The sequence below is a fragment of the Loxodonta africana genome, chromosome 9 (assembly GCF_030014295.1).
Source record: "Loxodonta africana isolate mLoxAfr1 chromosome 9, mLoxAfr1.hap2, whole genome shotgun sequence".
NCBI classification, from domain to species: domain Eukaryota; kingdom Metazoa; phylum Chordata; class Mammalia; order Proboscidea; family Elephantidae; genus Loxodonta; species Loxodonta africana.
The window spans coordinates 123927462-123954308 of NC_087350.1; the positions used below are offsets into that span (position 1 = coordinate 123927462).

Sequence of the window (26847 nt, forward strand, 5' to 3'; positions counted from 1 at the left end):
TAGAGGGCTTAGTTCCAAAGGGAAGAATGCTTCCACCAGGAGACAACACTGATTCCTTTGAACTGGAGGTTAAGAATGATGTTCAGCCACTTTGGGCTCCTCATGCCTCTGGATCAACAGGCAAAGAAGGGAGTTACTGTATTGGTTGGTGTGATTGATCCTGATTACCAAGAGGAAATTGGATTGATATTACATAATGGAGGTAAAGAAGAGTAGGTCTGAAATACAGGAGATCCCTTGGACGTCTTTTATAGTACTACCATGCCCTGTGATTCAAGTTAGTTTAAAACTACAGCAACCCAATTCTGACATGACTACTAATAGCCCAGACCCTTCAGGTGTGAAGGTGTGGGTCAGCCCACTAGGCAAAGAACCATGACTAGCTGAGGATAAAGGGAATAAGGAATAAGTAGTGGAAGAAGACAGTTGTAAATACCAGCTATGACCATGTGATCAGTTGCAGAAATGAGGACTGTAATTGTTATTATTTCATCCTTGTATGTGTGCATGAAATATTTTTGTTTTCTTATAAAATATAAGATGTAAACAGGGCTAGTGTGTTTTTGGTTGTACGTATGTTAGTTGTATCATGTTAGGCACAAGTATGGGTTTAAAATTGTCTCTATTTACAGATTGTGTATAGTTTAAGGAGATGTGTACTGCCAGGGTGACAAGGTGTGGACAGTGATAGTTAAGATTGTGTGTCAGCTTGGCTGGGCTATGATTCTCAGTGGTTTGGCAGTTATGATGTAGTTTGGCAGCTGTGTAATGATGTAATCATCTCCATAATGAGATCTGATATAATGTGACCACCTCCATGGTGAGAGCTGCTATGAGGAACCAGTCAGTTGAAAGGGAGTTTCTTTGGGGCGTGGCTTGCAGCCAATATATGTGGACTTTCTGGCAAAGCATGCTGGATTTTTGCTCACTGTGGATCCTGCAGCTGGCTCCTATCTGACTTCTGGTTCTTGGGACTTGAGCTAGCAGCTTACCTGCTGATCTTGGGATTTGTCAGCCTCCACAGCCTGTGAGCCAGAGGTCTGCCATCTGACCTACCAATCTTGAGTTTGTCAGCTTCTGCAGCTCTGTGAGTCAGGAGACGCCTCCAGCTTGACCCATGCACTTGGGGCTTTTCAGCCTCTATAACCTCATGACCATTTCCTTGATATAAATCTCTCTCTCTTTCTCTCCACTGTGAATACATATATTCACTTTGGTTTTCTAGAGAACCCAGCCTAAGACACCAATACCTATAGTTTTTTTTTTTTTATTTTTTATTATAACCATCCTAGTGGGTGTAGAGGTATCCTGTGGTTTTACTTTTCAATTCTATAATGGTTAATCAGCATCCCTTGGTGGTGGAAACGATTAACATGCTTGGCTGCTACTGAAAGGTTGGTGATTTGAGTCCCCCCAAAGGCACCTGAGAGAAAGGCCTGGCAATCTACTTCCAAAAAATAAGCTATTGAATACCCTATGGAGCACAGTTCTACTCTGACATACATGGGGTCACCATGAGTTGGAATTGATTCAGTGGCAACTGGTACTGGTAATGACTAATCATGTCGAATATCTTTTCATATGTTTGTTGATCATTTGTATATCTTCTTTGGAGAAATGTTTATTCAAGTCTTTTGTCCATTTTTTACTTGGAGCATTTGTCATTTTGTTGTTGAGTAATATGAATTCTTTGTATATTCTGCATACTAGACCCTTATCAGATATATGATCTGAAAATATTCTTACCTACTCTTTGTGTTGCCTTTTTACTTTCTTGATAGTGTTCTCTGAGGCACAAAAATTTGAATTTTGATGAAGTACAATTTATCTATTTTTTTCTTATGTTGCTTGTGTTTATCTTGTCATATCTATGAAACTATTGCCAAATCCAAGTTATTAAGATTTACCCAAAAGGTTTTTTTTATAAAAGTTTTACAGATTTAGCCCTGTGGATAACATTACAAGGAATGGGAATTCCAGAACACATAATTTGTGCTCACGCAAAGCCTGTACATAGACCAAGAAGTAGTTGTTCAAGCAGAACAAGGGGATACTGAATGGTTTAAAATCAGAAAAGGTGTGTGTCAGGGTTGTATCCTTTCACCATACTTTTTCAATCTGTATGCTGAGCAAATGATCTGAGAAGCTGGACTATGCGAAGAAGAATGTGTCATCGTGACTGGAGGAACACTCATTAACATCCTGCGATATACAGATGGCACCCCCTTGTTTGCTGAAAGTGAAGAGGACTTGAATGAAGATCAAGGACTACAGCCTTCAGTATGGATTACACCTTAACATAAAGAAAACAAAAATCCTCACAACTGGGAGAGGCAGAGCCAACTTGATGCTATAGACAGAAGTACCACACTGTCCCTCCACAGCAAAGACCTGAAAAATGAAGTAAAACTGATACAAACATCAATCCTGGAACCCTAAGCATCAAACGAATAGGTAAAGAACTCATCCAAGTACCAAATGGAATAAGAAACTGACAGAGAACAGAGAACAAGGAGAGCTATGGAGTGGAGGTCCCCTATCAGCTAACATGGCACGGATTCAACATCTTGGACCCCTTAACCACCAAGAATGGCGTACAAGGAGTATGTGAATGTAGCTTCACAGAGCTCCCAGCAGGAGTCAGAGTACTCGGTAACCAGGGATACACACTTTCCCACCCTACACCTTTCTTTCTCCTTCATGGCCTCCACCACTTTCCAGTGGGTTGAAGTCCCTTGGCCAAGGAGATGCTGGCTCCTTGCTGCTTGGATTCGTCTTGCCCCCACCAGCTGGCTCCATCAGTGCCATTTTTTTTTTGTTGTTGCTTTTTTTTTACTTCTTTTGGTTTCTTCTCTCTCTCTCACCTCCTTCCTTGCCTTTCTCATGAACACCTGGTGCTGTCTGCCATCTCCACTTCTTCTTGACTGGCTGAGCAGTGCTACTTGGCTGGGGAACCACTTCCCTTGTAAATGCCACCAAGCCAGTGGACTCCCTGGGGTTTTTTCTTTTTTCTTTTCATGGTTTCTTGTCTCTCTCTACCTTCTTTCCTTTCTGTTCTCCCAGACACCTGGTGCTGTGTGCCATCTTCACTCCTTGACAGGCTGTGCAGTGCCACTTGGCTGGGGAGCTCCTTCCCCAGTCTGCACTGCCACGCTAGTGGGCACCCTGGGGGCATTTTTTTCTTCTTTTCTCAGTTTCTTCTCTCTCTCTACCTTCCTCTCTTACCTTTCTCCTGAATACCTGGCACTGTGTGCCACCTCTGCTCCTTATTGATAGGCTGTGCAGTGTCACTCAGCTGGTGAGCCACTTCTTCGGTCCATGCTGCCAAGCTGGTGGGCTCCTTTTGATTTTTTTTCCTTTTCTAGGTTTCTTGCCTCTCTGTACCTTCTTTCTTTTCTTTTCTCTGAAACACCTGGTGCCATGTGCTATCTTCACTCCTTCTAGATGGGCTGTGCAGTGTTGCTTGGCTGGGGAGCTCCTGCCCTGGTCCACACCATCATGCCTTTGGGCTCCCTGGGGACATTTTTTTTCTTGGTTTCTTGTCTTCCTCTACCTTCCTTCCTTTTTATGCTCCCAGACACCTGGTACCATGTGCCACCCGTGTTCCTTCTTGATGGACTATGCAGCACTGCTCAGCTGGGGTGCTGTTTCCAGTGGGCTCCCTGGGGCATTTTTTGTTTTTTCTTTCTTTTTTTCCCTCAGTTTCTTGTCTCTGTCTCTACCTTCCTTTCTTTCTTTCCTTCCAACCACTTGACATTTTTTTCCCTTGGTTTCTTGGTCTCTCTCTACCTTCCTTCCCTTTCTTTGTCCTGACCACTTGGCCACATGTGCCTTTCTCTCTCTTTATTCTCAGTTTCTTATCTCTCTCTCCCTTCCTTCTGTTCCTTTCTCCCTCCCACCTAGCCACATGTGCCAACTCTGCCACTTCTTGATGGACTGTACCACCTGGTTAGAAAGCCACCAGCACACACCTTCTGAGTCTGTGCCACTCCAATGGCAGGCTCCCACAGCACCTTTTGTTTTGTTTATTTGGCTGCTGTTTCTTTCTCTTCTTCCTCACACCCACTTAGCTCCATGCATCACATCCTCCCATTCCCTCCTACCTATCTGCACCATGTACTGAGCACCACACCCCCAAGCAGCACAGGTGCAGACCCTGCCCTGCACTGCCCACTTTCTCCACCCTGTCAGCCCCAGTACATGCCACGAAAAACCCAGCCCTGCCCCTGCCCCTGCCCCTCTACTGAACCTGCCTTGTTGTACCATAGCTGAGCAACTTGCCCTGCCCGTTGGACAAGGTGGTGAGAAGTATCATGCCCACAAATGAGTAAACCACAAAGATTACCCAGCCCACCTGCCCAGACATAATCAAATAAAACAAAAAGCAGGATGAAACAAACCTACAACCAATAAACAAAGAAAATAATTACCGAATGTCCTTAAGACAGCAGACAATATCAAAACATATTTTTTTAAAAAAAGGGACAGGATGATTCCAGTAGGCATCCAAAATAAAACACCAGATGACCCTCCAATAGAAGAAAAAGGCATTGGAACTACCTGACAGGGAATTCAAAACACTAATATTCAAGGCTATCCAAGAGACGGTGTAAAAAGCAGACAAAAATAAGGAAAAAATAGACAAAATCATGGAAAAAACAGACAAAAAAATGTAAGAATTCTGGAAAATAGTACAGGAACAAAATGTCAAGAAAAACACACAACTAGAAATCACAGAAAAACAGCAATTAGAAATCCAAAAGATAAACAACAAGATTTCAGATATGGACAGTGTCATAGAAGGTTTGAGAAGCAAGTTTGAAATAATGGAAGACAGGATCAGTGAAATTGAAGACACACCCTTGGATACCACTTTGTTTGAGGAAAAATAGAGAAAAAAAAAAAATGAAGAAACCCAGAGAATTATGTGGGATGCAATCAAAAGCAAAAATTTGCTAGTGATTGTAGTTCCAGAACAGGGGGAGAAAACGGAAAACACAGAGAGGATCGTTGAAGAATTACTGACAGAAAACGTCCCTAATATCATGAAAGACAAAAAGTTGACCATCCAAGAAGCTCAATGAACCCCATATAGGATAGACTCCAAGAGAAAATCACCAAGACATATCATAGTTAGAGATGCTAAAACTAAAGACAAAGAAAGAATCCTGAGAGCAGCTCAAGAAAAATGAAAAGTCACATACAGAGGGGAAGTGATAAGACTAAGCTTTGATTATTTGGCAGAAACCATGCAGGCAAGAAGTCAATGGATGACATATATAAAACCTTGAAAGAAAAAAATTTCCAACAAAGAATACTATATCCTGCAAACTCTTGCTCAAATATGATGGCAAAATTAGGACATTTACAGTTAAACAGAAATTAAGGGAATATGCAAAGAACCAAACCAAACTTACAAAAACTATTAAAGGGAGTCCTCCAGTTTGAGAACCAACAACATCAGAAAACAGCCTGAATCTAGGATGCAAGAGCACATCAGCCAGATACCAACCTATGTAATGAACTCTCAAGGATAAAACAAAACTAAGAGATTTACAACAGGGAACCAGAGAGGTAAATCTGTAAATGACAATAATGTAATAACAATAAAAGAGAATAATTGGTGTAGATATAGAACTTTCAAATAGAAAGGAAGTCAAGGTGATACCAAGTAATAAAAAACTGGTTCACACTTAGGAAGATAGGGTAAATTTTAAGGTAACCACAAAGAAAGTTAACAAACCTACTCATCAAAATAAAGTAGAAAAGCATAAAGTCTCAGTAAACACAAAATCTGCAAAAAACAAAAGAAATGAAAAAAAAAATCCACAAACAAAAGGATTTCAGCACCGGAGAGTAAGAGGAACAAAGAAAATGTCAGCACCACAAAAACAAAAAATTGCAAAATGACAGCAATAAATTCACACCTATCAATAATCACAGTGAAGATAAGTGGCCTAAATGCGCCCATAAAGAGACAGAGAGCGACAGGATGGATAAAACAAAAACGGAAACGGCCCATCAATATGCTGTCTACAAGAGACACACCTCAGAAACAAAGACATAAATTTATTAAAAATCAAAGGATAGAAAAAAAAAATCAAGCAAAAAGCTACCAAAAAAGAGCAGGCGTGGCAATACTAATCTCAGATAAAATAGACTTTAAAACAAAATGCACCGTAAAGGACAAAGAAAGGCATTATATATAATCATTATTAAAGAGACAATCCAATGTGAAGACATAACCATAGTAAATATCTACCCTCTCAATGACAGGGCTCCAAAATACATAAAGAGAAATTGACAATTCCTCAATAACAGTAGGATACTTCAACACACCACTCTTGACAAAGGACAGAACATTTAGAAAGAAACTCAACAAAGATTCAGAAGATCTAAAGGTCGCAATCAACCAACTTGAACTCAAAGACATATATAGAACACTCCAATAGCGGCAAAGAATGCATTCTTTTCCAATGCACATGGAACGTTCTCCAGAATAGGCCACATCTTAGGCCGCAAAGCAACCCTCAACAGAATCCAAAACATTGAGATAATACAAAATATCTTCTCTGATCACAACGCCATCAAAGTAGAAATTAATAACAGGAAGAGCAAGGAAAAAAAAATCAAGTACATGGAAACTGAATAACATCCTGCTTAAAAACCATGGAGTAATAGAGTGGAATAAAGATGGAATAAAAAAATTCCCAGAATCAGATGAGAATAAAAACACATCATACCAAAATCTTTGGGACACAGCAAAGGCAGTACTCAGAGGTCAATTTATAGCAATAGATGCACACATCAAAAAAGGAGAAAAGGACAAAATCAAAAAATTACCTTCACAACTTGAACAAATAGAGAACAGCAAAAGAAGCCCACAGCCACCAGAAGAAAGAAAATAACAAAGATCAGAGCAGAAATAAATGAAATAGAATATAGAAAAACAATAGAATCAACAAAGCCAACAGTTGGTTCTTTAAAACGATCAACAAAATCGACAAGCAATTGACAAAAGAAAAACAGGAGAGGACACAAATAACTCAAATAAGAAATGAAATGGGGGACATTTCAACTCACCCAGCTGAAATAAAAAGGATCATAACAGATCATTATGAAAGATTATACTCCAACAAATTTGAAAACCTAGAGGAAATGGACAAATTTCTAGAAACACGCTACTTACCCCAACTAACACAAACTGAAGTTGAAAATCTGAACAGAACCATAACAAGAGAAGAGACTGAAAAGGTAATAAAAGAACTCCCAACAAAAAAAAGCCCTGGCCCAGGTGGCTTAACTGGAGAATTCTACCAAACATTCAGAGAAGAGCTTACACCAGTACTATTCATTCTTTTTTTTTTTTTTTAATTTTTATTTTGCTTTAAGTGAAAGTTTACAAATCAAGTCAGTGTCTCACACAAAAACTTATATACACCTTGCTACATGCTCCCAATTGCTCTCCCCCTAATGAGACAGCCTGCTACCTCCCTCCACTCTCTCTTTTTGTGTCCATTTCGCCAGCTCCTAGCCCCCTCTACCCTCTCATCTCCCCTCCAGGGAGGAGATGCCAACATAGTCTCAAGTGTCCACCTGATCCAAGAAGCTTACTCCTCACCAGCATCCCTCTCCAACCCATTGTCCAGTCCAATCCCTGTCTGAAGAGTTGGCTTCAGGAATGGTTAGCAATATTCATTCTTAGTGGAGAGAACCTGAAAACAAGACAAGTATGCCCTTTATCAACACTCCTATTTAACATTGTGCTGGAAGCCCTGGCTAGAGTAATAAGGCAAGAAAAAGAAATAAAGGGGATCCAAATTGTCTGTCAGTTTATCATACTGTGGGAGCTTGCCTGTTGCTGTGATGCTGGGAGCTACGCCACCAGTATTCAAATACCAGTAGGATCACCCATGGCAGACAGGTTTCAGCTGACCTTCCAGACTAAGACAGACTATGAAGAAGGACCTGGCAGTCTACTTCTGAAAGGAATTAGCCAGTGAAAACCTTATAAATAGCAGCAGAACATTGATACAGTACCAGAAGATGAACCCCTCAGATTGGAAGGCACTCAAAATATGACTGGGAGAGAGCTGCCTCCTCAAGGTAGAGTTGACCTTAATGGTATGGATGGAGTCAAGCTTTTGGGACTTTCATTTGCTGATGTGGCATGACTCAGAATAAGAAGAAACAGCTGAAAACATCCATTAATAATCAGAACCTGGATTGTGGGAAGTATGATTTTAGGAAAACTGGAAATTGTCAAAAATGAAATGGAACACATAAACATCGACATCCTAGGTATTAGCGAGCTGTAATGGACTGGTATTGGCTATTTTGAATTGGACAATCCTATGATCTACTATGCCGGGAATGACAAATTCAAGAAGAATAGTTTTGCATTCATCATCAAAGGAACACTTCAAGATCTATCTTGCAGTACAACACTGTTAGTGATAGGATACTATCCATACGCCTACAAGGAAGACCAGTTAATACGATTATTATTCAAATTTATGCACCAACCGCTAAGGCGAAAGATGAAAAAATTGAAGGTTTTTACCAACTTCTGCAGTCTGAAATTGATCAAACATGCAATCAGGGTGCACTGACAATTATTGGTGATTGGAATGCGAAAGTTGGAAACAAAGAACAAGAATCGTAGTTGGAAATACGGGCTTGGTGATAGAACAATGCTGGAGACCTCAGGATAAAATTTTGCAAGACCAATGACTTCTTCATTGCAAATACCTTTTTCACCAACATAAATGGCAAGTATACATGTGGACCTTGCCAGCTGGAATACGCAGGAATCAAATCGACCACATCTGTGGAAAGAGATGATGGAAAAGCTCAATATCATCAGTCAGAACCAGGCCAAGGGCCGACTGCAGAGCAGACCATCTATTGTTCATATGCAAGTTCAATTTAAAAATGAGAAAAATTAGAACAAGTCCCTGGGAGCCAAAGTATGACCTTGAGTATATCCCACCTGAATTTAGAGACCAACTCAAGAATTGATTTGATGTGTTGAACACTAACGACCAAAGACCAGACGAATTGTGGAATGACATCAAGGACATCATACATGAAGAGAAAGCAAGAGGTCATTTAAAAGACAGCAAAGAAAGAAAAGACCAAAACAGATGTCAGAAGAGACTCTGAAACTTGCTCTTGAGCATCAAGTAGCTAAAACAAAAAGAAGAAATGATGAAGTAAAAGAGCTGAACAGAAGATTTCAAAGCATGGCTGGAGAAGACAAAGTAATGGACCAATAAGCAACATCATGATAAATGGAGAAAAGATTGAAGTTGTCAAAGATTTCATTTTACTTGGATCCACAATCAACACCCACGGAAGCAGTAATCAAGAAATCAAAAGACGCATTGCACTGGGCAAATCTGCAAAAGACCTCTTTAAAGTGTTGAAAAGCAAAGATGTCACCTTGAAGACTAAGGAAAATATTAAATGATGCAGCAGGAAGCATCAAAAGAAGAGAGAAGGAATATACAGAGTCACTATACCAAAAAGAATGGGTGGAGGTTCAGTCATTTCAGGAGGTAGCATATGATCAGGAGCAATGGTACTGAAGGGAGATGTCCAAGCTGCACTGAAGGCATTGGTGAAAAACAGACTCCAGGAATTGATGGAATACCAATTGAGATATTTTAACAATGGTGCAGCACTGGACGTGCTCACTTATCTATGCCAAGAAATTTGGAAGACAGCTACCTGGCCAACCGACTGGGAGAGATCCATATTTACACCCATTCCCAAGGAAGGTGATCCAACCAAATGCAGAAATTATAGAACAATATTGTTAATATCACATGCAAGTAAAATTTTGCTAAAGATCATTCAAAAGTGGCTACAGCAGTATATGGACAAGGAAATTCCAGAAGTTCGAGCCAGATTCAGAAGAGGAGGTGGAATCAGGGACATCATTGTTGTCAGATGGATCCTGGCTGAAAGCAGAGAATACCAGAAAGATGTTTATCAGTGTTTAATGACTTTGCAAAGGCACTTGACTGTGTGGATCATAACAAATTATGGATAACAACTCATTTCGAAGAATAGGAATTCCAGAACACTTAACTGTACTCATGAGGAACCTGTACATAGATCAAGAGGCTGTCGTTCAAACAGAACGAGGGGATACTGCATGGTTTAAAGTCAGAAAAGGTGTGTGTCAGGGCTGTATCCTTTCACCATGATTATTCAATCTGTATACTGAGCAAATAATCTGAGAAGCTGGATTATATGAAGGAGGGAGCATCAGGATTGGAGGAAGACTCATTAACTCACTAACAACCTGCAGATGACACAACATTGCTTGCTGAAAGTGAAGAGGACTTGAAGCACTTAGTGATGAAGGTCAAAAATCACAGCCTTCAGTATGGATTATACCTCAGCATAAAGAAAACAAAAATCCTCACAGCTGGACCAATAAACAACATCGTGATAAACAGAGAAAAGATTGCATTGGACAAATCTGCTGCAAAAGACCTCTTTTAAGTATTAAAAAGCAAAGATGTCACCTTGAGGACTAAGGTGCACCTGACCCAAGCCATGGTGTTTTCAACTGCCTCATATGCATGGGAAAGCTGGATGATGAATAAGGAAGACCAAAGAAGAATTGATGTCTTTGAATTATGGTGTTGGTGAAGAACGTGGAAAATACCATGGACTGCAAAAAGAACGAACAAATCTGTCCTGGAAGAGGTACAACTAAAGTGCTCCTTTAGAAGCAAGGATAGTGAGACTATACTTTGGGCATGTTATCAGGAGGGATCAGTCCCTGGAGAAGAACGTTGTGTTTGGTAAAGTAGAGGGTCAGTGAAGACGAGGAAGACCCTCAACGAGATGGATTGACATAGTGGCTGCAACAATGGGTTCAAGCATAACAATGACTGTGAGGATGGCACAGGACCGGGCAGTGTTTTGCTCTGTTACACATGGGGTCTCTATGAGTCGGAACCCACTGGACAGCACCTAACAACAATATATAGAAATGCAAGTGATTTTCTGTGTTGGTGTTGAACCCTGCAACTTTGCTGAATTTGTGTATTAGCTTTAATGGTTTTTTGGTAGATCTTTTAGGATCATGTTGTCTGTGAATAGATGTAGTTTTACTTCTTGCTTTCCAATTTGGATGCATTTTATTAATTTTTTTCTTGCCTAATTGCTCTGGCTAGGACTTCCAGTGCAATGTTGAATAGCAGTGGTAAAAGCAGACATCCTTGTCTTGTTTCAGATCTTAGTGGGAATGCTTTTAGTCTTTCACTATTAAGTATGATGTCAGCTGTGGTTTCTTCATAAATATACTTTATCTATTGGATAAATCAAAGTTCCCTTCTACTTCCTTTTTTTTTTTAATGTTTTTATCATCAAAGGATGCTGAATTTTGTCAAATAGTTTTTTTTCTGTATCAATCGAGATGATTATTTTTTTCTTTCATTTGTTAATGTGGTTTATTATGTTGACTTTCGATGTTGAACCTTGCATTCCTGGGATAAATCTCACTTGGTCAGGGTGTGTAATCCTTTTAATATGTTGCTGGATTTGGTTTACTCTTATTTTATTTAAAATTTTTGCCTTTATGTTCATAAGGAATACTAGTTTGTAGTTTTCTTGTTATGTGTTTGTCTGGCTTTTGTATCAGGGCAATGCTGGCTTGACAGAATGATTTGAAGAGTCTCCCTTTCTTCTACTTTTGGGAGAATTTGAGAAGGACTGGTGTTAATTTTTCTTTAATTGTTTGGTGGAATTCACCAGTGAAACTGTGTGGTCCTGGGCTTTTCTTTGTTGGGGGTTTTGATTACTGATTCAATATCTTGTTATAGGTTTATTTGAATTTTCTATTTCTTCTTGAGTCAGCTTTGATAGTTTGTGTGTTTCTAGGAATTTTCCCAGTTCATCTAGGTTATCTATTTTATTGGCATGTAGTTGTTTATGGTGTTCTCTTGCTGCAGTGCAATGGGTTTCTCTTTATATATGGCCTTTTTGGGCCTGAGTTTCTAGTTCTGCCAAGGTGATTTCCTAAGGAATTGGACAGTTTATTATGCAAATAACGTATTTAAAACCCTTGCAGGGATTAGACAGTTTACTATGCAAATAAGGTGCATGAAACACTTGTAAGGATTGGTCAATTACTAAGCAAATTGGGTGACTGTGGCCTTCTGAGGGGATTGGTCAGTTCATGGTCTTGGTGGAGGAGTAGGTTTATAAGAGTCAATCACCCAGACATTGAAGGGGACCTTGCTACTATAAGAAGATGGGCTGGTAGTGGATTGCATCTTTTGGACTTGAGGTTTCTGTGCTGAGAACCTTCTAGACCAGCAGGCAGAGAGAGCTGTAACAATGGAGATGGCTTGAGACAGTGCAAGACGGCATGAAATGGCATGAGATGGCACAAGAAGGTGAGAGATGGTATGGCAGTGGCACCAGTGGCAGTGGTACGAGGTGGTGGGAGCCAGGAAACAAGCCTGAGATGGCTGCGGTGGGCTTCCTGGGTCATGGAGTGAGTGGCTGCAGTGGACTTGCCCATCCACAGAGCAAGAGAGCTGAGCGGCTTTAGGCAGGAGGCTTCAGTGGAGTGGGGTGCATCCAGGCACTTGTCAGCAGAGCTGAAGAACTGTAACACTTTCTCAAGCAGGGCAGAGGCTGAGAGGGGGCTAGCATGGCAGAGAGAAGGGCCTGCTAGTCTGGCTGAGAGGAGGCTGGCCCAGCTGAAAAGCACGGCCTGCCTGCAGGTACAGCCGAGATGGAACTGAATGCTGTCTTGGTTGCAAGCTGTTCTGATTGACAAACTGATCCTGTACTATGCTGTTTATGTTACTTCCAAGTTAATCTTGATCCTGAATTATACCCTATTACTTCCCTAATAAAAAAAAATGTCTACAGCCATACCACCCTGAATGTGCCTGGTCTTATCTGACTTCGGAAGCTAAGCAGGGTTGGGCCCTGTTTGTACTTGGATGGGAGACCACCTGGGAATACTGGGTGTTGTAGGCTTGGACCCCTGATGGTGCAGTGGTTAAACATCTGGCTGCTAACCAAAAGGTTGGCAGTTCGAATCCACGAGCTGCTACTTGGAAACCCTACGGGGCAGTTCTACCCAGTCCTATAGGGTTGTTATGAGTTGGAATCGACTCAACAGCAATGGGTTTCCTCTTTAAGCATTTCCCTGGTTGCTGTAAATTTATTATTAGATTCTAGAGACGAGAAAAAGCTGACTTTGCCAACTTTTGCCAACTTAATCATTGCTTTAGTGGAGGACAGAGTTGTAGAGTTGTCTACTCTGTCCTTTTTGGTGGCATCACCCTAACTGGTGTCCACCTGGGGACACTGCAGTGAGGAGGGTAGGGTGGTCCTGGAGCTCCCTTGGAGGAAGTGCTGCTGATCTCACTGGCCAGGTGTGTGTGTTCAGTGATCCACATGGGCCGTGTGTCCTCACCCTCCTTTTGGTGGTCTTATGTATATGCCCATAAGTGCATACCTCAAGCCTATGAGTGTGTCTCTAAACGTGTGTGTGTATGTGCGGTACCGATGTGACTGCGTGTGTGTCTGGTGTATGCTTGAGAGTGAGCATGGTCAGGGTCTGGGGGTGTGATGTCGAGTGTATGTATGACTTGGTGTATGGCTCTGTTTTGTTATGTGTGCTTGTGTGTGTCTCTGAGTAAGAGTGTGTGGGTGCTGGGGTTTCTGAGCATGTAGGTGTGCTGTCCAAGTCTGGAAGTTGTCCCTTCTGTGCCGCTCTGCTGCCCTCTCTAGAGGCTGGCAAGCCTGCCTTTGAGGAGGGGTGGGTACCTCTGGCTGTTGCCTTGGCTGTCCCCAGCCCTCAGCAGGGCTGGCCAGGAAGCTTTGTTGTGTGATCTAGTTTTGATGATTGGCAATGGCTGCCTCAGAATCCCTGGATGTGGATTTTGAAGTTGTATCTTGCTTTAGCCAGAATGAGGGCTGTGACTGACAATGTCTTCCATGGGAACGGGTTGGGGTGGCACCTAGAGTACCAGGATTTGCCATTAGGGCCCTGTGAGTCTCCGTTAGACCCTCCTCTAGGCCCTGGGGCTGTCAGTGATGGTGTCTCTCTGTCTGCCTGGATGCAGCCACTCAACTTGTGAACAGTCCCTGTAGAGGCTTTGGGGCTCTGCCCTCATTCAGTAAATCCCAGATCCCAGCCTGGTTTCACTGTAGTGTGCTGCTGACAGCACAGTGATCATGTATATGCGTATGCAGACACACACAGATGTGTACATAACATGCTCAATCACCCAGGAACCCCATGCCTAAGCCAGAGGTGCAGACAGGGAGATATACAGCTTGGGCACGGAGGCACGGACTAGCACAGAGACACCCTCAGGTGCACGTGAGCCCACACACACGTGCCAGGCCAGTACTGCACATGGGAGAAGCCCCCATAGGGCACAGATGTGCACTCCTGCAGAGACACAGAGGGGTCCACGTAGACATGCACAAACCTGAGCCCTGGTGCCCACAGGACGTCCACTCGCTCACTCTTGCTTGTTGAGGGGCTCAGAGTGGGAAAGACCAGCATAGTCTGTCTTCAGGGGCTTGCAGTCTAGCCTGGGAGCCTGGCACAAACAGGTCAACCAGCAGATAAGAGTGATGGGTGGTGATGAGCTTGTGATCCTTGGGGACGGGGTGCTGAGGACCCTATGTAGGTAGGCTTTAAGCAAGAGATAACAAGGTCAGATTGATGTCTTCAGAAAAAAAGCTGCAAGAGCTCCCTGGAGAATGGCCTGGAGGTGTGAGGTCTGAGCTCTTGGAGGGTGGCCAGGGTGCTGGGGGCCAGAGACTGCATACTTGGTCTCAGTCCACCAGTCACCATGGGCAACCTGTTGGCTTTGGGAGGGGTTGACATAGGAAGACTGGCACGGGCCTGTAGGGAGGGGCGCCCTGGCAGGTGGCGCCTGCGCCCTCACTAGCCGTGTCCTTCCCAGGTTCTCCCTTTGCTCGCGCCAGCCTCAAGAGTGGGAAGAATGACAGCTCCTCATATTTTCGGCGGAAGGAGAAGATGTTCCGGTTTTTCATCCGCCGCATGGTGAAGGCGCAGAGCTTCTACTGGGCGGTGCTGTGTGTGGTGGCTCTGAACACACTCTGTGTGGCCATAGTGCACTACAAACAACCTCAGCGGCTTACTATCGCTCTGTGTAGGTACTGCCTGCATCTTGGAACTGCTGCTTCCTTTCTGAACTACCTGTTGGGTCCCAGCCCCTCCCAGAATGCAGAGTCTCTGCTGGGGGACTGGGCTGCTGCAGGCTGCGAAGCCCTGGTCCAGGTCTCTGGAGGGTAGGAGCAGGGTCGGGAGGCGCTGGGTGGTCTGAGGGCTGCCCAAGGCCAGAGCCTGGGCCTGGGGTTGAAGGAAGTGCAGCTGATCTGGCAGGACCCCATCCACCATCCAGAGGGGTGAGAAGTGGGTGAGGGCCAGGGTGCCCAGGAGAAGAGGCCAGAGTGGGGGGCCTGAGGACAACAGACCAGGGAACTTGGCTCTAGGGTTCCTGAGGAGAAAAAGTCCAGTCTCTCAGGGCCCTCCCTGGTTTCTTTCTTCCCTTTAATTGCTTGGGCCTGGATGTATCCGTGACCATCCCTGATCAGAGCTGACCTCAGGACAGACCCCAGGAACTAAGTCATGAGTCCTGCCCTGGCCTGCCTACAGGTCCAAATAGTTTAAGGAGGAATATGCCGCCCTAGGCTCCTCACTTTCTCTAGGCACCAGGACCAACCCCTCATACACTTGGGCCCTGTGGACCACATGAAACTTGGTACTGGTCTGTTGTCTCACCTGAAAAAGAGGATTGAAACAAGCAAACAACAAATGGTCTGCTATATTTTACCTCCTGCAGTTGGCCTTCAGTCTTCCCATTCCCCAGGGGTCAGCCGCACTCAGCCTGCCTGGTGCCTCCACCCTTCTAGGGGCCGAGTTCTTTCTGGGCTCCTGCAAGAGCCTTACCCTCTCCCCATGGACCCCGAAGTTGAGGTTTGAGCCAAACTTGTACTGACCGCTAAGGTGGATTTCATTTCTGGCAGACACAGTAAGGCCCTGTGTCTGAGGGTGTGCTCAGTGCTCCGGTCCTGGGCTGGATCCACTGGGCCTCTTCATATCTCCCATGACTCCTTGGTACCACAATGCTTGTGTGCCCACGCATCAGTGTGTGTGCGTGTGTGTGCATGTATGTGCGTCCACGTGCGTATGTGCACATTTGTGTGTATGTGGGTGTGCCAAGGGGTTGGGGCTCAGGGGCTAGGGCCAAAGACTCGGTGCCATGGGGTCAGCTGCACGTCGCTTCCTTACTCCCGATCTCATAGAACCCACAGGTGCACGTCTGAGCACCTTGTGGATGCCATGAGCTTGGGCAGAGTAATTCGTACTGCAGCCAAGGAACGCTGAGCCGGTGAGCAGGAGGCACCATGCTGCTCTCCAGAGTACTTTGTGGGCCAGCACATTCAGGATGGGGCTGGTCTGCACCACCGCAGAGCAGAGGCTTTCGTCGGACCACGTGTCCAGAGTGCTCATTGGTGCAGCTAGAGAAAACATCAGGCTCAGCAGACCCAGCAGGGCCCTGTCCTGGGCAGGGTCCATGGGCACTGGCCTGGACCTGTGGTCATTCCGGCTCTCTGGGTGGACTGAGGGGCCATCAGTGCAGTCCGGATTTTGCTGGCTCTAGGGCTGCCCGACCACAGCATCAGTTCTGACCCAGGCTATGGGTCTGTTCAGCCTGACATGCTAGCCATGTTTCCCTCTTTTGGGCCATTGCATACGGGGCCCCAGGGCCTTCCACTCCTGAGGGGTCTTGTGTCACTACTGGAAGGACCCAAAGGGGCAGACACTTGGGCCCCAGGGGCCCCTGAGCTGGCTTCAGGCTCCGGCTCCCCAGGCTTTTGTATTGGAATCTGTTTCTCGTATTGCAGAAAAGGGTGCTCAGGAGAGGATGGTTTGGGGGCCCTTATTCACTGTCCCAGGGCCATGGGTGGTGTCTTGGGACTTTGCTTGGATGAGCTTGCTGTCTCCCTTGAGTCCTTGAGCTGAGGTCTCCCTGCTCATGGGGATTGGGTGGAGGGGCAGAGGGCAGCCAAGGCTCCCCTCACTGCACCACCCTAACTGGGCCTGGTCAGTCTCATGGTCCCTCTGTCCCCAGGGGTGGCACTGCAGGTGGGCAGGTAGGCCACCTGCTCTGCCTGCTTGTGAGTATGTGTTTGGTGTGCAGGGCTTGAGGTGCCAAGAAGTTGGGCCAGCCACAGGTATCCTGGGCTGGGCTCTGCCCCAGCTGTTCTGTCTGCTTTCCATCCCCCTCTTGTGGGGAAATGGCTGGAGAGGAGGCCTCCTCCAGTGGATGTGGGCTGGATCTGAGATAGGTGGCTCTGCTGCTGGCCAGGACACATGTCCTTAAAGCTCCTGAGGTCAGCAGGCCAAAGTTCGGACTGCCTGTGCATCTGAGGACCCAACGTGTGGCCAGACCCAGGGCCTGAGTTCTGGCCAGAGAGGGATGAGAGGTACGGACATGATGTGTTTTCTGCCACGCCTTCCCTTGCCTGTCCTTTTGCTCCCCTTCTAGACCCCCATCATCCTATCTGGCCTGTGAGCCTTTCATGTGCCACGAGACAGAAGGACCACCCTTGTCTCTGTCCCCAGTGCTTTGTTCACCTGGTAAATGGGATGCTGTCTTCATGGTCTTCTCTCCCCGCCCTGCCACTCCTCCCCCCCAACCCCCCCCGCCCCGCAGTCTGAGAGCTCCTGGAGGGATGGGCCAGCTGTCCTCCTGCTGGCTCACGGCAGCACTGGGCCTGTGAGGTGAAAGAATGACAGAGAGGCCCTCTCAAGGCTCAGGGGTAGGGGGCCAAGCAGCACAGCCAGGGCATTGCCTTCTACAAGAGCGGAAGGGTAAGCAGGATGCCAGGGACTGTGTCGAGCTGTTTCCCTTTCTGAGAGTTTCACCTTTGGAAATTCCTGTACTTGTTCACTGCAAAGTGCTCTAGCTTGGTCTCCTGAGCAACCTCACCTCCAGGGTCTGGCATGTGGGTGGTAGGAGTTCCCATTACTGTGGCTTCTCCCACTGGAACCGAGCTTCTCTGTGGGCCGCTGAGGTGCAAAGGCTGGGGCTTTGTGACCTTGTGTGGAAGGAGCTCTGCAGCCTGGTAGCCAAGAGGCCAGGGTCTTTCCAGGTCATGTGTTTGTCCCCTGTGTTTGCTGGGGGCCCCCGAGGTAGAGGAGGTGTGAGTCAGCACCAGCCGGACCCAGCCTTCTGTCCATCCAGGCAGGTCCTTCTGCCCTGAGTGGTTGCTGCCTCTGCCCTTGCCCTCAGCTTCTCCTGCAAGGGGCTTTGTCTTCTCTTAACTCACCCCTACCTGGCTTGGGACCCTGGGGAGTTTCTGGCTGGTTTTGTGGCCAGGCTTGCTGTGGGTGTGAGTTGCTCAGTCTGTAGAAAAGGGTCCCCTGCCTGAGATCCTCTCAGGCTGCACGGGCTGCCATGTGTCTCTCCAAAAGGCAAGGTGTCTGGTGGGCCACAGAGTCAGTGGCAGGAGAGACGTGGCAAGGCCGCCTGGCCCTGGGAAGTGCAGATCTTGGTGGAGAGCTGGAGACAGAAGCCAGGTTTTAGGGTACGCAGGGGCAGGTGAGGTATGTGGCCCCCTTGTCCTCTCACATCCTTTCTCAGGAACTGCTTCTGCTCAAGGCCCACTGCCCCGATAGGCCCGTATACCCAAGCCCAGGATGGCTTGCTCTGTGCTGCCCTGTGCCTGAGCTACTCTCTAAGGCCCTGCTGAAATCATATGCTGCTTCCAGCTTGATACTTGGGAGAGAGGATCAAAGACCACCACCTCATTCTGGAGTCTGGGGTATTTGGTTTGGCAGTGCCTGGTGGCCTCTATAGCTGTTATGCTGATGGCTCATTCCTGTGGATCCTCCTTTTGCTCAGGCTGGATTGAAGGGTGTGTGCCCCAAATTCCCAGGGCGGCCCGGCTTGCAGGAAGGTAAAGTGGCATGAAGAACTGAGGGAGGGAGCGGCAACCTGGGGCCCTGAGCAAGGTCAGTGCCTCCTGGGAGCCTCCTGGGTGGGCCAGGATGCTAGAGAGGTAGAGGAGCCTCCACTGAGTGGGTGACATGTGAGCAAAGCTCACATCAGACAGGGTGCTGTGAGAGTCTGAGAAGGGCGGTTAGGCCAACCCCACTGGGAAGAGTGGCTGAAGGGGCCTGGCCCAAGGTCAGAGGGTGGGCAAGGACTAAGAACCAGGCAGAGACCACCTCCTGCCTCCTCCATGGGATGATGGGCCTCTGCCTGATACTGTCTCCCAGCCCTCCTCCCTCTGTGATCCATGCTCTCTGGCTCTGGACCCAGGGAGCTTGCATCCTGCTGAGCCTGCTTGTTTCGTCCCACTGCCCTGGGCACTCGTCACATTTGGGGCTGGACAGATACCTCTGTGTACTCCTCTGACCCATGACTTCTCTCTGGAGCACTGGATTTCAAAAAGTGGGGCCACAGGCCAGACCCGGAGGGCCTGGTGTCTAGCATACTGCCTGTCCTGCTGCAGCCAGGGCAGGAGGAGGCATGTGCTAACCCTCCTCTTCTCTGGATTCTCCTAGATTTTGCAGAGTTTGTTTTCCTGGGTCTCTTCCTCACAGAGATGTCCCTGAAGATGTATGGCCTGGGGCCCAGAAGCTACTTCCGGTCCTCCTTCAACTGCTTTGACTTTGGGGTGAGTGAGATGCTTCCCGAGAGTCCATATGCCTTACCTGGGTCAGCAGGGGGCTGTGGACCAAGGCCCCAGGTGACAGAGGGGACCGTGGCCTGTATGGGTCAGGGGGCCACCTAGAGGGGTCCTAGAGGGCCACTGTCATCAGAGGGAAGGCCGCTGGCCAGGCCCTGCCCACCATGGCCCCACAGCCTATAATCTCAAGATCAGGTTTGCTCCCATGATTGGGCATCTTCTCTCCTCACCCCTGCTAGTGGTGGGGCTTCTACCCCGTGGGTCCTTTTCTTGAGTTCAGCAGTCTGTGATTTTCCTGCCTCCTCTGGTCACCACCTCCCTGAGTCCTTCTGTGACCAAAAGAAATGTCCTGACTTATTCCTATAGCTTTGCTTGCCTTCCTCACTTCTCCTGCCCGACCCTGTCCAGTCCTGTGATGCTGGCCCATGGCGAAGGCTCTGTAGCCTCTCTGTGCCTGGGGCCTTGAGAACCCCTGGACAGCTTCAGAGGGCTGTGGTCCCAACCCCCATCATCCTGAGGATCCGGCCTGGACACATACAGCAGGGCTTCTCCTGGGAAGACGGACAGGCTGTGATGGCATGAGGACCAGTCTGTCATCCTGTGTGCGGGTGGGGTGGCCTAGGGCCCTTCACCAGCCTCTGTGAGTCAGGGGAGCCTTGATGGCAGGACACTTTTGAGGCCCACTGGGGCTCAGGGAAGGGCAGCGTGAAGGTCGCTCTGTCCAACACAGCAGAATGAATAGTTCGCCCTGGCGCCAAGTCCAGAGCCTCGGACGCGTCACTGTGGGCACCTGCCCTGAGGCTGAGCTCTGGCTGCTGGAGACTCTGCGTAAGGAGTGGACGTGCAGCACCCCAGAGGAAGAACTTCCACCTGCAGAGCTCTTGGCAGCTGGGGAGGGGATCCTGGGCCGAGGTAGAAGTACAACTTTAACTTGAAGATTCAGTTTAGCTCTGACTTTGAGTCTTCCTCTCATCAGCACTGCACTTCTGCAGTCGACAGAGCATTTGTGCCTGTGATTTTGTTAAGTCCTCACAACAACTTTCACCTCATTGTTGAGGAACCTGGACAGGTTATGGCATGTGCTGAACACTGCCCAGTGAACAGGCAGTGGAGTCAGGGTGGCATCCAGGAGTTCTGACCCTGGGCCGGTGGTTCCCACCACACATGGCTGCCTGGTGTCTGAGGAGGAAAGCGGAGCTGCACAGGGCGCTCTCTGAGCTGTAGCCCCTGTGATTTTGGTAGGTGGCTGGGGAGACATCAGCTCTTTTTATTGTTTGCCTTCTCGGCATGTAGGCAGAGAGAACCCTGAGAGTTGAGGAGCTGTCAAATGTATCTTCATCTTCTGGTCTGAACTAACTATATCCTAGGACATGGGGATAATTTGCACACAAGGCTACTAAACGGTGTTAGTTATCTGTTGCTGTATAACAAATTATTCCAAAACTCAGCAGCTTGACACTATAACTGTTGACGACCTCACAGTTTCTGTGGGCCAGAATCCGATTGTGGCTTACCGGTACCTCTGGCCTGAGGCCTCCCATGAGGTTATAGTTGAGTGGGTGCCGGGTGCATTCCTTTCAAGTCTGGATTGGGCCTGGAGAATTTCCTTCACGTTCACTCATGTGGCTGTTGGCAAGCCTCAGCTTCTGGTCACCTGAGCCTCTCCTAGTCTGCCTGAGTGTCCTCACAATGTGACAGCTGGCGATCTGAGAGAGAGTGAGAGGAAGCACCCAAGATGGAAACCACTGTCTTTTTGTAACCTAGTCTTGGAATTGACATCCCATCACTTTTGCCATACTGTAGTTGTTAGACGTAAGTGATTAGTCCAACTTACCCTCAAGAGGACAGGATAGTACAAGAGGTGAAGACCAGGAGGTGGGAATCATCGGAGGGCATCTCAGAGGCTGCCTGCCACATGCATCAGTGGGGACAGAGTTTAAGGATGAATGGAAAGCAGGAGAGCTGCTGGAAGGCGTACAATGAAAAGAATAGATTTGGAGAACTGCAGGCTTCAACCAGGCCATACAGCTAGATGATCTATGAGTGCGGAGGAAAGTCGGTGGTGATGACCAGGAGCCAGTGCTGCTGCTCAGAACAGGTTCTGGCAAGCTGACCTTTTTGTTATTGATAGTGTTGTCCCAGATGCTGTAGAATGGTGCATCTGGCTGTCACAAGACATTTGAGACCAAGGTGGAGGAATGCGGACAGATGACTGCACGTGGGCCCAACACCATGGCCACATATGCTGGTTAATGGATCAGTGTTAACCAGTGGGGCAGTCTCTAGTGATGGACCACAGGACTCAGTCCTGGCACACTCAACATTTTTCCAGTGACTTGGATGAGAACATTGATGTTAGGCTGATCAGATTTGCTGTTGATACGAGATTAGTGAAAAGGACCAAAACCTGGGACAATATGTGAGCCAAGTGCAGTAAAACAGGCCTTAATGAGTCCTCCACGCCAATCACAGAAGTGTGTGTCTGGAAATTGGGATCAGCCATACACATGGAGAGGACCCGGAGCTCATTATGACCATGAGCAGGCTGTGCCCCAGTGAGGTGCAGGTGGCCAACAGGAGGGTCAACCTGGGCCCCCTCGGATGTCCTGCCCAGTGGGCAGCTGGTGAAGGTCTGCTATGCTCTGGCCCCATTGGTCAGCCCTTTCTGAGTCCTCACTCAGAGCCTGACCAGGATGGAGTGGCAGGAGGAGAGCGTCCCTCTCTCACAGCTTTCACTAAGAGTTTCGGGTGTCCAGCTGACCTCTCAGCACCCCGGTGGAGACTCCATCGGTGAAACAGATGGTGACCATGTTCTGGCTCCAGGTTGTCAGGAGGAGAGACTCAAGACACAATGCATGAGACTGACTGTGTCAGAGTGGGTGCAGCCTAGGTGAGTTACAAAGAGGCCAGTTTCTCTAACCTATGAAAGGATGTCTGACTTCTCTCTAAAAGTGTGTAAAAAGATGCTGTGGGCCACTGGGCTGTGTGACAAAGTCCCTAGGAGGCATTAGATCAGGTGGCTCTGGGATCTGACAGGAAATCAGCAGGCCTAGTCCTGTGCCCCCATCCTGTGTCCCTGTGTCCTTCTGGCTCAGGACTCGTGGAAGTCTGTAGCCTGTCCCAAAGATTACTGGAACAACACAGTGTGAGGTGTGTGCCTTGTGCTACAGGTGGGGGCCAGGGTGGAGCTTACAGAGAGAGGTAGCCTGCCCAGAGGCAGAGCATGCTCGGCCCCAGGCTCATTATGCGGGTACACACGTGCACGCACCCCAAGGCTGATGACACCTCCATTGCAGGTCATTGTGGGGAGCATTTTTGAAGTGATCTGGGCGGCCATCAAGCCAGGAACCTCCTTTGGGATCAGTGTACTGCGGGCACTCCGGCTACTGAGAATCTTCAAGGTCACCAAGTATGTGGTGCAAAGGCTCAGTGGGTTGGGCTGTATGGGGCAGCTCCGACATGGCTCCTTTTTAGGGATTCATGGCGTTGGTCTTTCGTGGCACTGCCTAGAATCCATTTTTCTGGCTTATAGTCAGCTTAGGTATAAAAAGATGGCAAAAGAGCAGTGTGCTAGGAGCGTCCCCCAGCCAGCATCCCTCTGCCCATTGGCACCTCTGTCCTGGGTTTTTCCCAACAGGCCTCTGCACCAAGGCCTGTCTAGTCCTCTGGTTGGCTGCTTCCCACTGTTCTCTACGGTTTTCTCTTAAATCCACCTGTCTCCCTTCCTAACTTTCAAAGGATGGCTTTGCTTCATAATCAATAGAGAAAATAGAGGTTGTCAGATGAGAGTTTTTTCATCCTCCTGCCCACAGATCTGCCCACTCTGGAAAGAGGAGGGTGGTCTCGAGATAGCCTGCCAGGCGCAGGACCCCCAGCCCTGTCCTCTCCCCCAAATCTGCCTGGTGTCCACCCTTTCCCATCCCCACAGACCTGTCCCCTTGCACTCCCACACCTGCTGTGATGGGTCCCCCAACCCTGTGTGCTGGGGAGGTCCCCATAGTGTAGGCTCTGTCCAGCTAGAGGCCAGGGTAGCTGGGGTGATGGAGAGGCCTGCAGGGCTCTAGGAGTTCTGTGGGCCCTCCTGTCCTCTGACCTCTGAGGAGGGTTATCACAGTCCTCATTGGTCAACTGCATGTGGGGCTTGAAGTTTGTGAGGGGACCAGTTAGAAGAGAAGAAACCAGAGTTATGGGTGTATGGTTGGCCAGTGGAAGATTCAGGGGTGTGATGGGGCAGAGGATGGCTGGGGGTGGTGGATAGCTGAGATATGGAGGGGCAGAAGATGCTGGGGCTTGGAGGGGCAGATGGCTAGAGGGGGTGGATGACCAGGGGTGAGAGGCAAAGGATAGCTGGGGCATGGGGGAGTGGAAGATGCTGGGGTGTGTGGAGATAGAGGATGGCTGGGGCTGGGGACAGGATTCTGCGTCCCCCCAGGGGAGCATGTATCTGGGACTCCTGAAGCCCTTCCAGGGACGAGATCACAGTTGGGTGAGGCTAGTTGCCAGCCACCGCTGGTCAATTCTGACAAGCACCTCATGCCAGGCTCTGCTGGAGGTGGGAGATGGATGCAAGTATTCCCTACAGAAGCATTGTAGAGAGAGGCAGAGAGGGAAAGGGGCCAGGGACTCCCACAAGTATGGCTCAGGCCTTGGGGAAATGGGCTCACTCTTCACACTGGCCTGACGCAGCTGATGATTTTCACGGTGGGACCCCTTGGTGGGACTCCTCACTAAGGAAGTGGCTGCTGCTTCTTGTTCTGGTGTGGGCTGATAGCAAACAGTCCTGCTCTGCAAGCTCTGACCTGCAGGACTTGGTGGCCATTGGGTATTGAGGCGGGTGAGGGAAATCAAGGTTTGGGTGTGGCACCTGATGGATGGGGTGTCATTCTGCTGAGGAGGGTGATGAGGAGGAGGAAGACAGGTTTAGAGGAAGACAAGGAGTTCACACTGCCCAGAGCCTGCCCTCTTGATGGGCCCCAGGGAACTACTTCCAGACTGTGGGTCAGATTCTGGGGAAGAGCTCCAGTCACAGAGAGAGGCTCAGGCCCGCAGACATGTGTGCCAGGGGCTGGGTGCAGCCCAGGGCTGGGACCAGACCCTGCCGCCCTACAGGTACTGGAACTCCTTACGGAACCTGGTGGTGTCTCTGCTCAACTCCATGAAGTCCATCATCAGCCTTCTCTTCCTGCTCTTCCTGTTCATCGTGGTCTTTGCTCTGCTTGGGATGCAACTGTTTGGGGGACAGTAAGTGAAGCCCAGATGGGAGGGTGCGATGCTGGGCCCCATGGGGAGGCAGAGCACAGAGTCAACTGTGCTGCTCAGGCCTCCTCTGCTCCCTTCCTCCCTGAAGAGGCTGGGAGGAGCTCTGAGGAGTGCTCTCCTCCCCAGTCTGGTGACACTGATTAAGAAGTCCCTTCACAGCTTGTGACTGTGGGTGCCGAGGGGCTGTACCTCCTTGCTCCTGTGGTGCTGATTCTTCCTGATACCCCCTGTTTCCTTAGGTTCAACTTCCAGGATGAGACTCCCACGACCAACTTTGACACCTTCCCTGCCGCCATCCTCACCGTCTTCCAGGTAGGGTGCTGCCTTGCTGCCACACCCTCCAAGCTTGCTTAGAGCTAGTCTCCATCAGGCCTGGGAAAGCAGTCTTCCCTGTAGCCCCCTCCTTGGCTCCTTGCACAGTCCTGACAGCCGGCATTACAGACAGAGCTCTCCACAAAACAGAACAAGCGGGGAGTCAGACAGGCAGGTCTACAGGGCGTGGGCTACCATTATGGGCCCCAGCCAGGGTTGAGAGGGAAACACACATCTGTAGTGCTGGCCTAAGGGGTGTATTTAGCTTCTAGGGCACTGCCCGGCAGCCACTGGGCTCCAAGCCACTCACTTACCTTCTTGGCCCTTGACCTGGAGTCATGTCTGTCTTGTTTTCTCTCTAAGAACCAAAACCCAGCACTCCGTAAACTTCTCCTTTCAGCACATCTGGCACTCTGAGCTCTCTTCTGTACCAGGGAACATGACCAGCCACTGCTCCTGGGAAAGCCAAAGCTGTGGGAAGGACGTTGTTGGCTCAGGCGGTCCCTGACCTCTTAGAGGATTCCCTTTTGAGGGATCTCTTCGTGGGAGCTTTCCCCTCATGGGGTTATTGCCCTACCAGTGCTGCCCAGGACCAGCCCACCCAATGTGATAACCTCACTCTGCATGCATTCTCACCCCACAAAACCTGTGTGGGTGCTGTGTCTGAGACCCTATGGGTGGGGCAGGCCCTGTCTTGCCCTCTGTGACTCTTAGGGAGGCCTCTGGGCTGCATGTGCTGTAGACGCTGGCTCGGCTTGACCCCTGCCCCTGAGCCTGCTGACCTGACTCCTGGCCCAAGTAGGGGCTATCCCTGTGTATGAGGCAAGTGATCCTTTGGTGCCCACTCTCTCAAAGGGAGGGGCCCTTCCAGCAGACAGTTCAAACCTGTAAAAACGATATGGCAGACCTCCTCTTCTAACTTCAAGAGGGAGAAGAAGAAGAATCAAGATCAACATCAGCCCAAAGCTGATTCCTGTGAGGTGGAGGTCAGATGTACCTCCTCTCTCCAATGTTTCTACCAATTGTGACACCAGCATCCCTCCCAAAGCACCCCCTACTTCTTTGGCGGGTTTGATAATTTGTGGCAATGGCCACACAGAACTCAAGACCATACTCACAGTTATTGGGTGTCTTAGTCATCTGGTGTTGCTAAAACAGAAATATCACAAGTGGATGGCTTTTAAGAGAAGTTTATTTTCTCACAGTTAAGGTAGGCTGAAAGTCCAAATTCAGGGTGTCAGTTTCAGGGGAAGTCTTCCTCTCTCTGTTGAGTCTAGAGGAAGGTCCGTGCCATCGATCTTCCCTTGGTCTAGGAGCCTCTCTGTGCAGGAACCCTGGGTCCAAAGGACATGCTCTGCTCCCAACACTGCTTTCTTGGTGATATGAGGTCCCCCATGTCTCTCTGCTCACTTCTTTCTTTTATATCTCAAGAGATTGCCTCAAGACACAATCCAATCTTGCAGACTGAGTCCTGACTCACTAACACAACTGCTGCCCGTCCTCACTCATTAACATCATAGAGCCAGGATTTACAACATAAAGGAAAATCAC

The 26847-nt window shown here is 48.3% G+C and overlaps 1 protein-coding gene and 1 pseudogene across 1 annotated transcript in view; both read left to right on the top strand.

Moving 5' to 3' along the window:
• CACNA1B (calcium voltage-gated channel subunit alpha1 B) overlaps nucleotides 1–26847 on the top strand; it is a 308079-nt gene that overhangs the window by 107268 nt on the left and 173964 nt on the right. Inside the window, exons 11-15 of the mRNA XM_064290825.1 lie at nucleotides 14964–15173; nucleotides 19601–19713; nucleotides 23022–23134; nucleotides 24835–24966; nucleotides 25224–25296. Coding sequence (XP_064146895.1) covers nucleotides 14964–15173; nucleotides 19601–19713; nucleotides 23022–23134; nucleotides 24835–24966; nucleotides 25224–25296 — 641 coding nt within the window. The remainder of the gene's footprint in view (nucleotides 1–14963; nucleotides 15174–19600; nucleotides 19714–23021; nucleotides 23135–24834; nucleotides 24967–25223; nucleotides 25297–26847) is intronic.
• LOC111748912 (5S ribosomal RNA) lies at nucleotides 12896–13014 on the top strand (annotated as a pseudogene).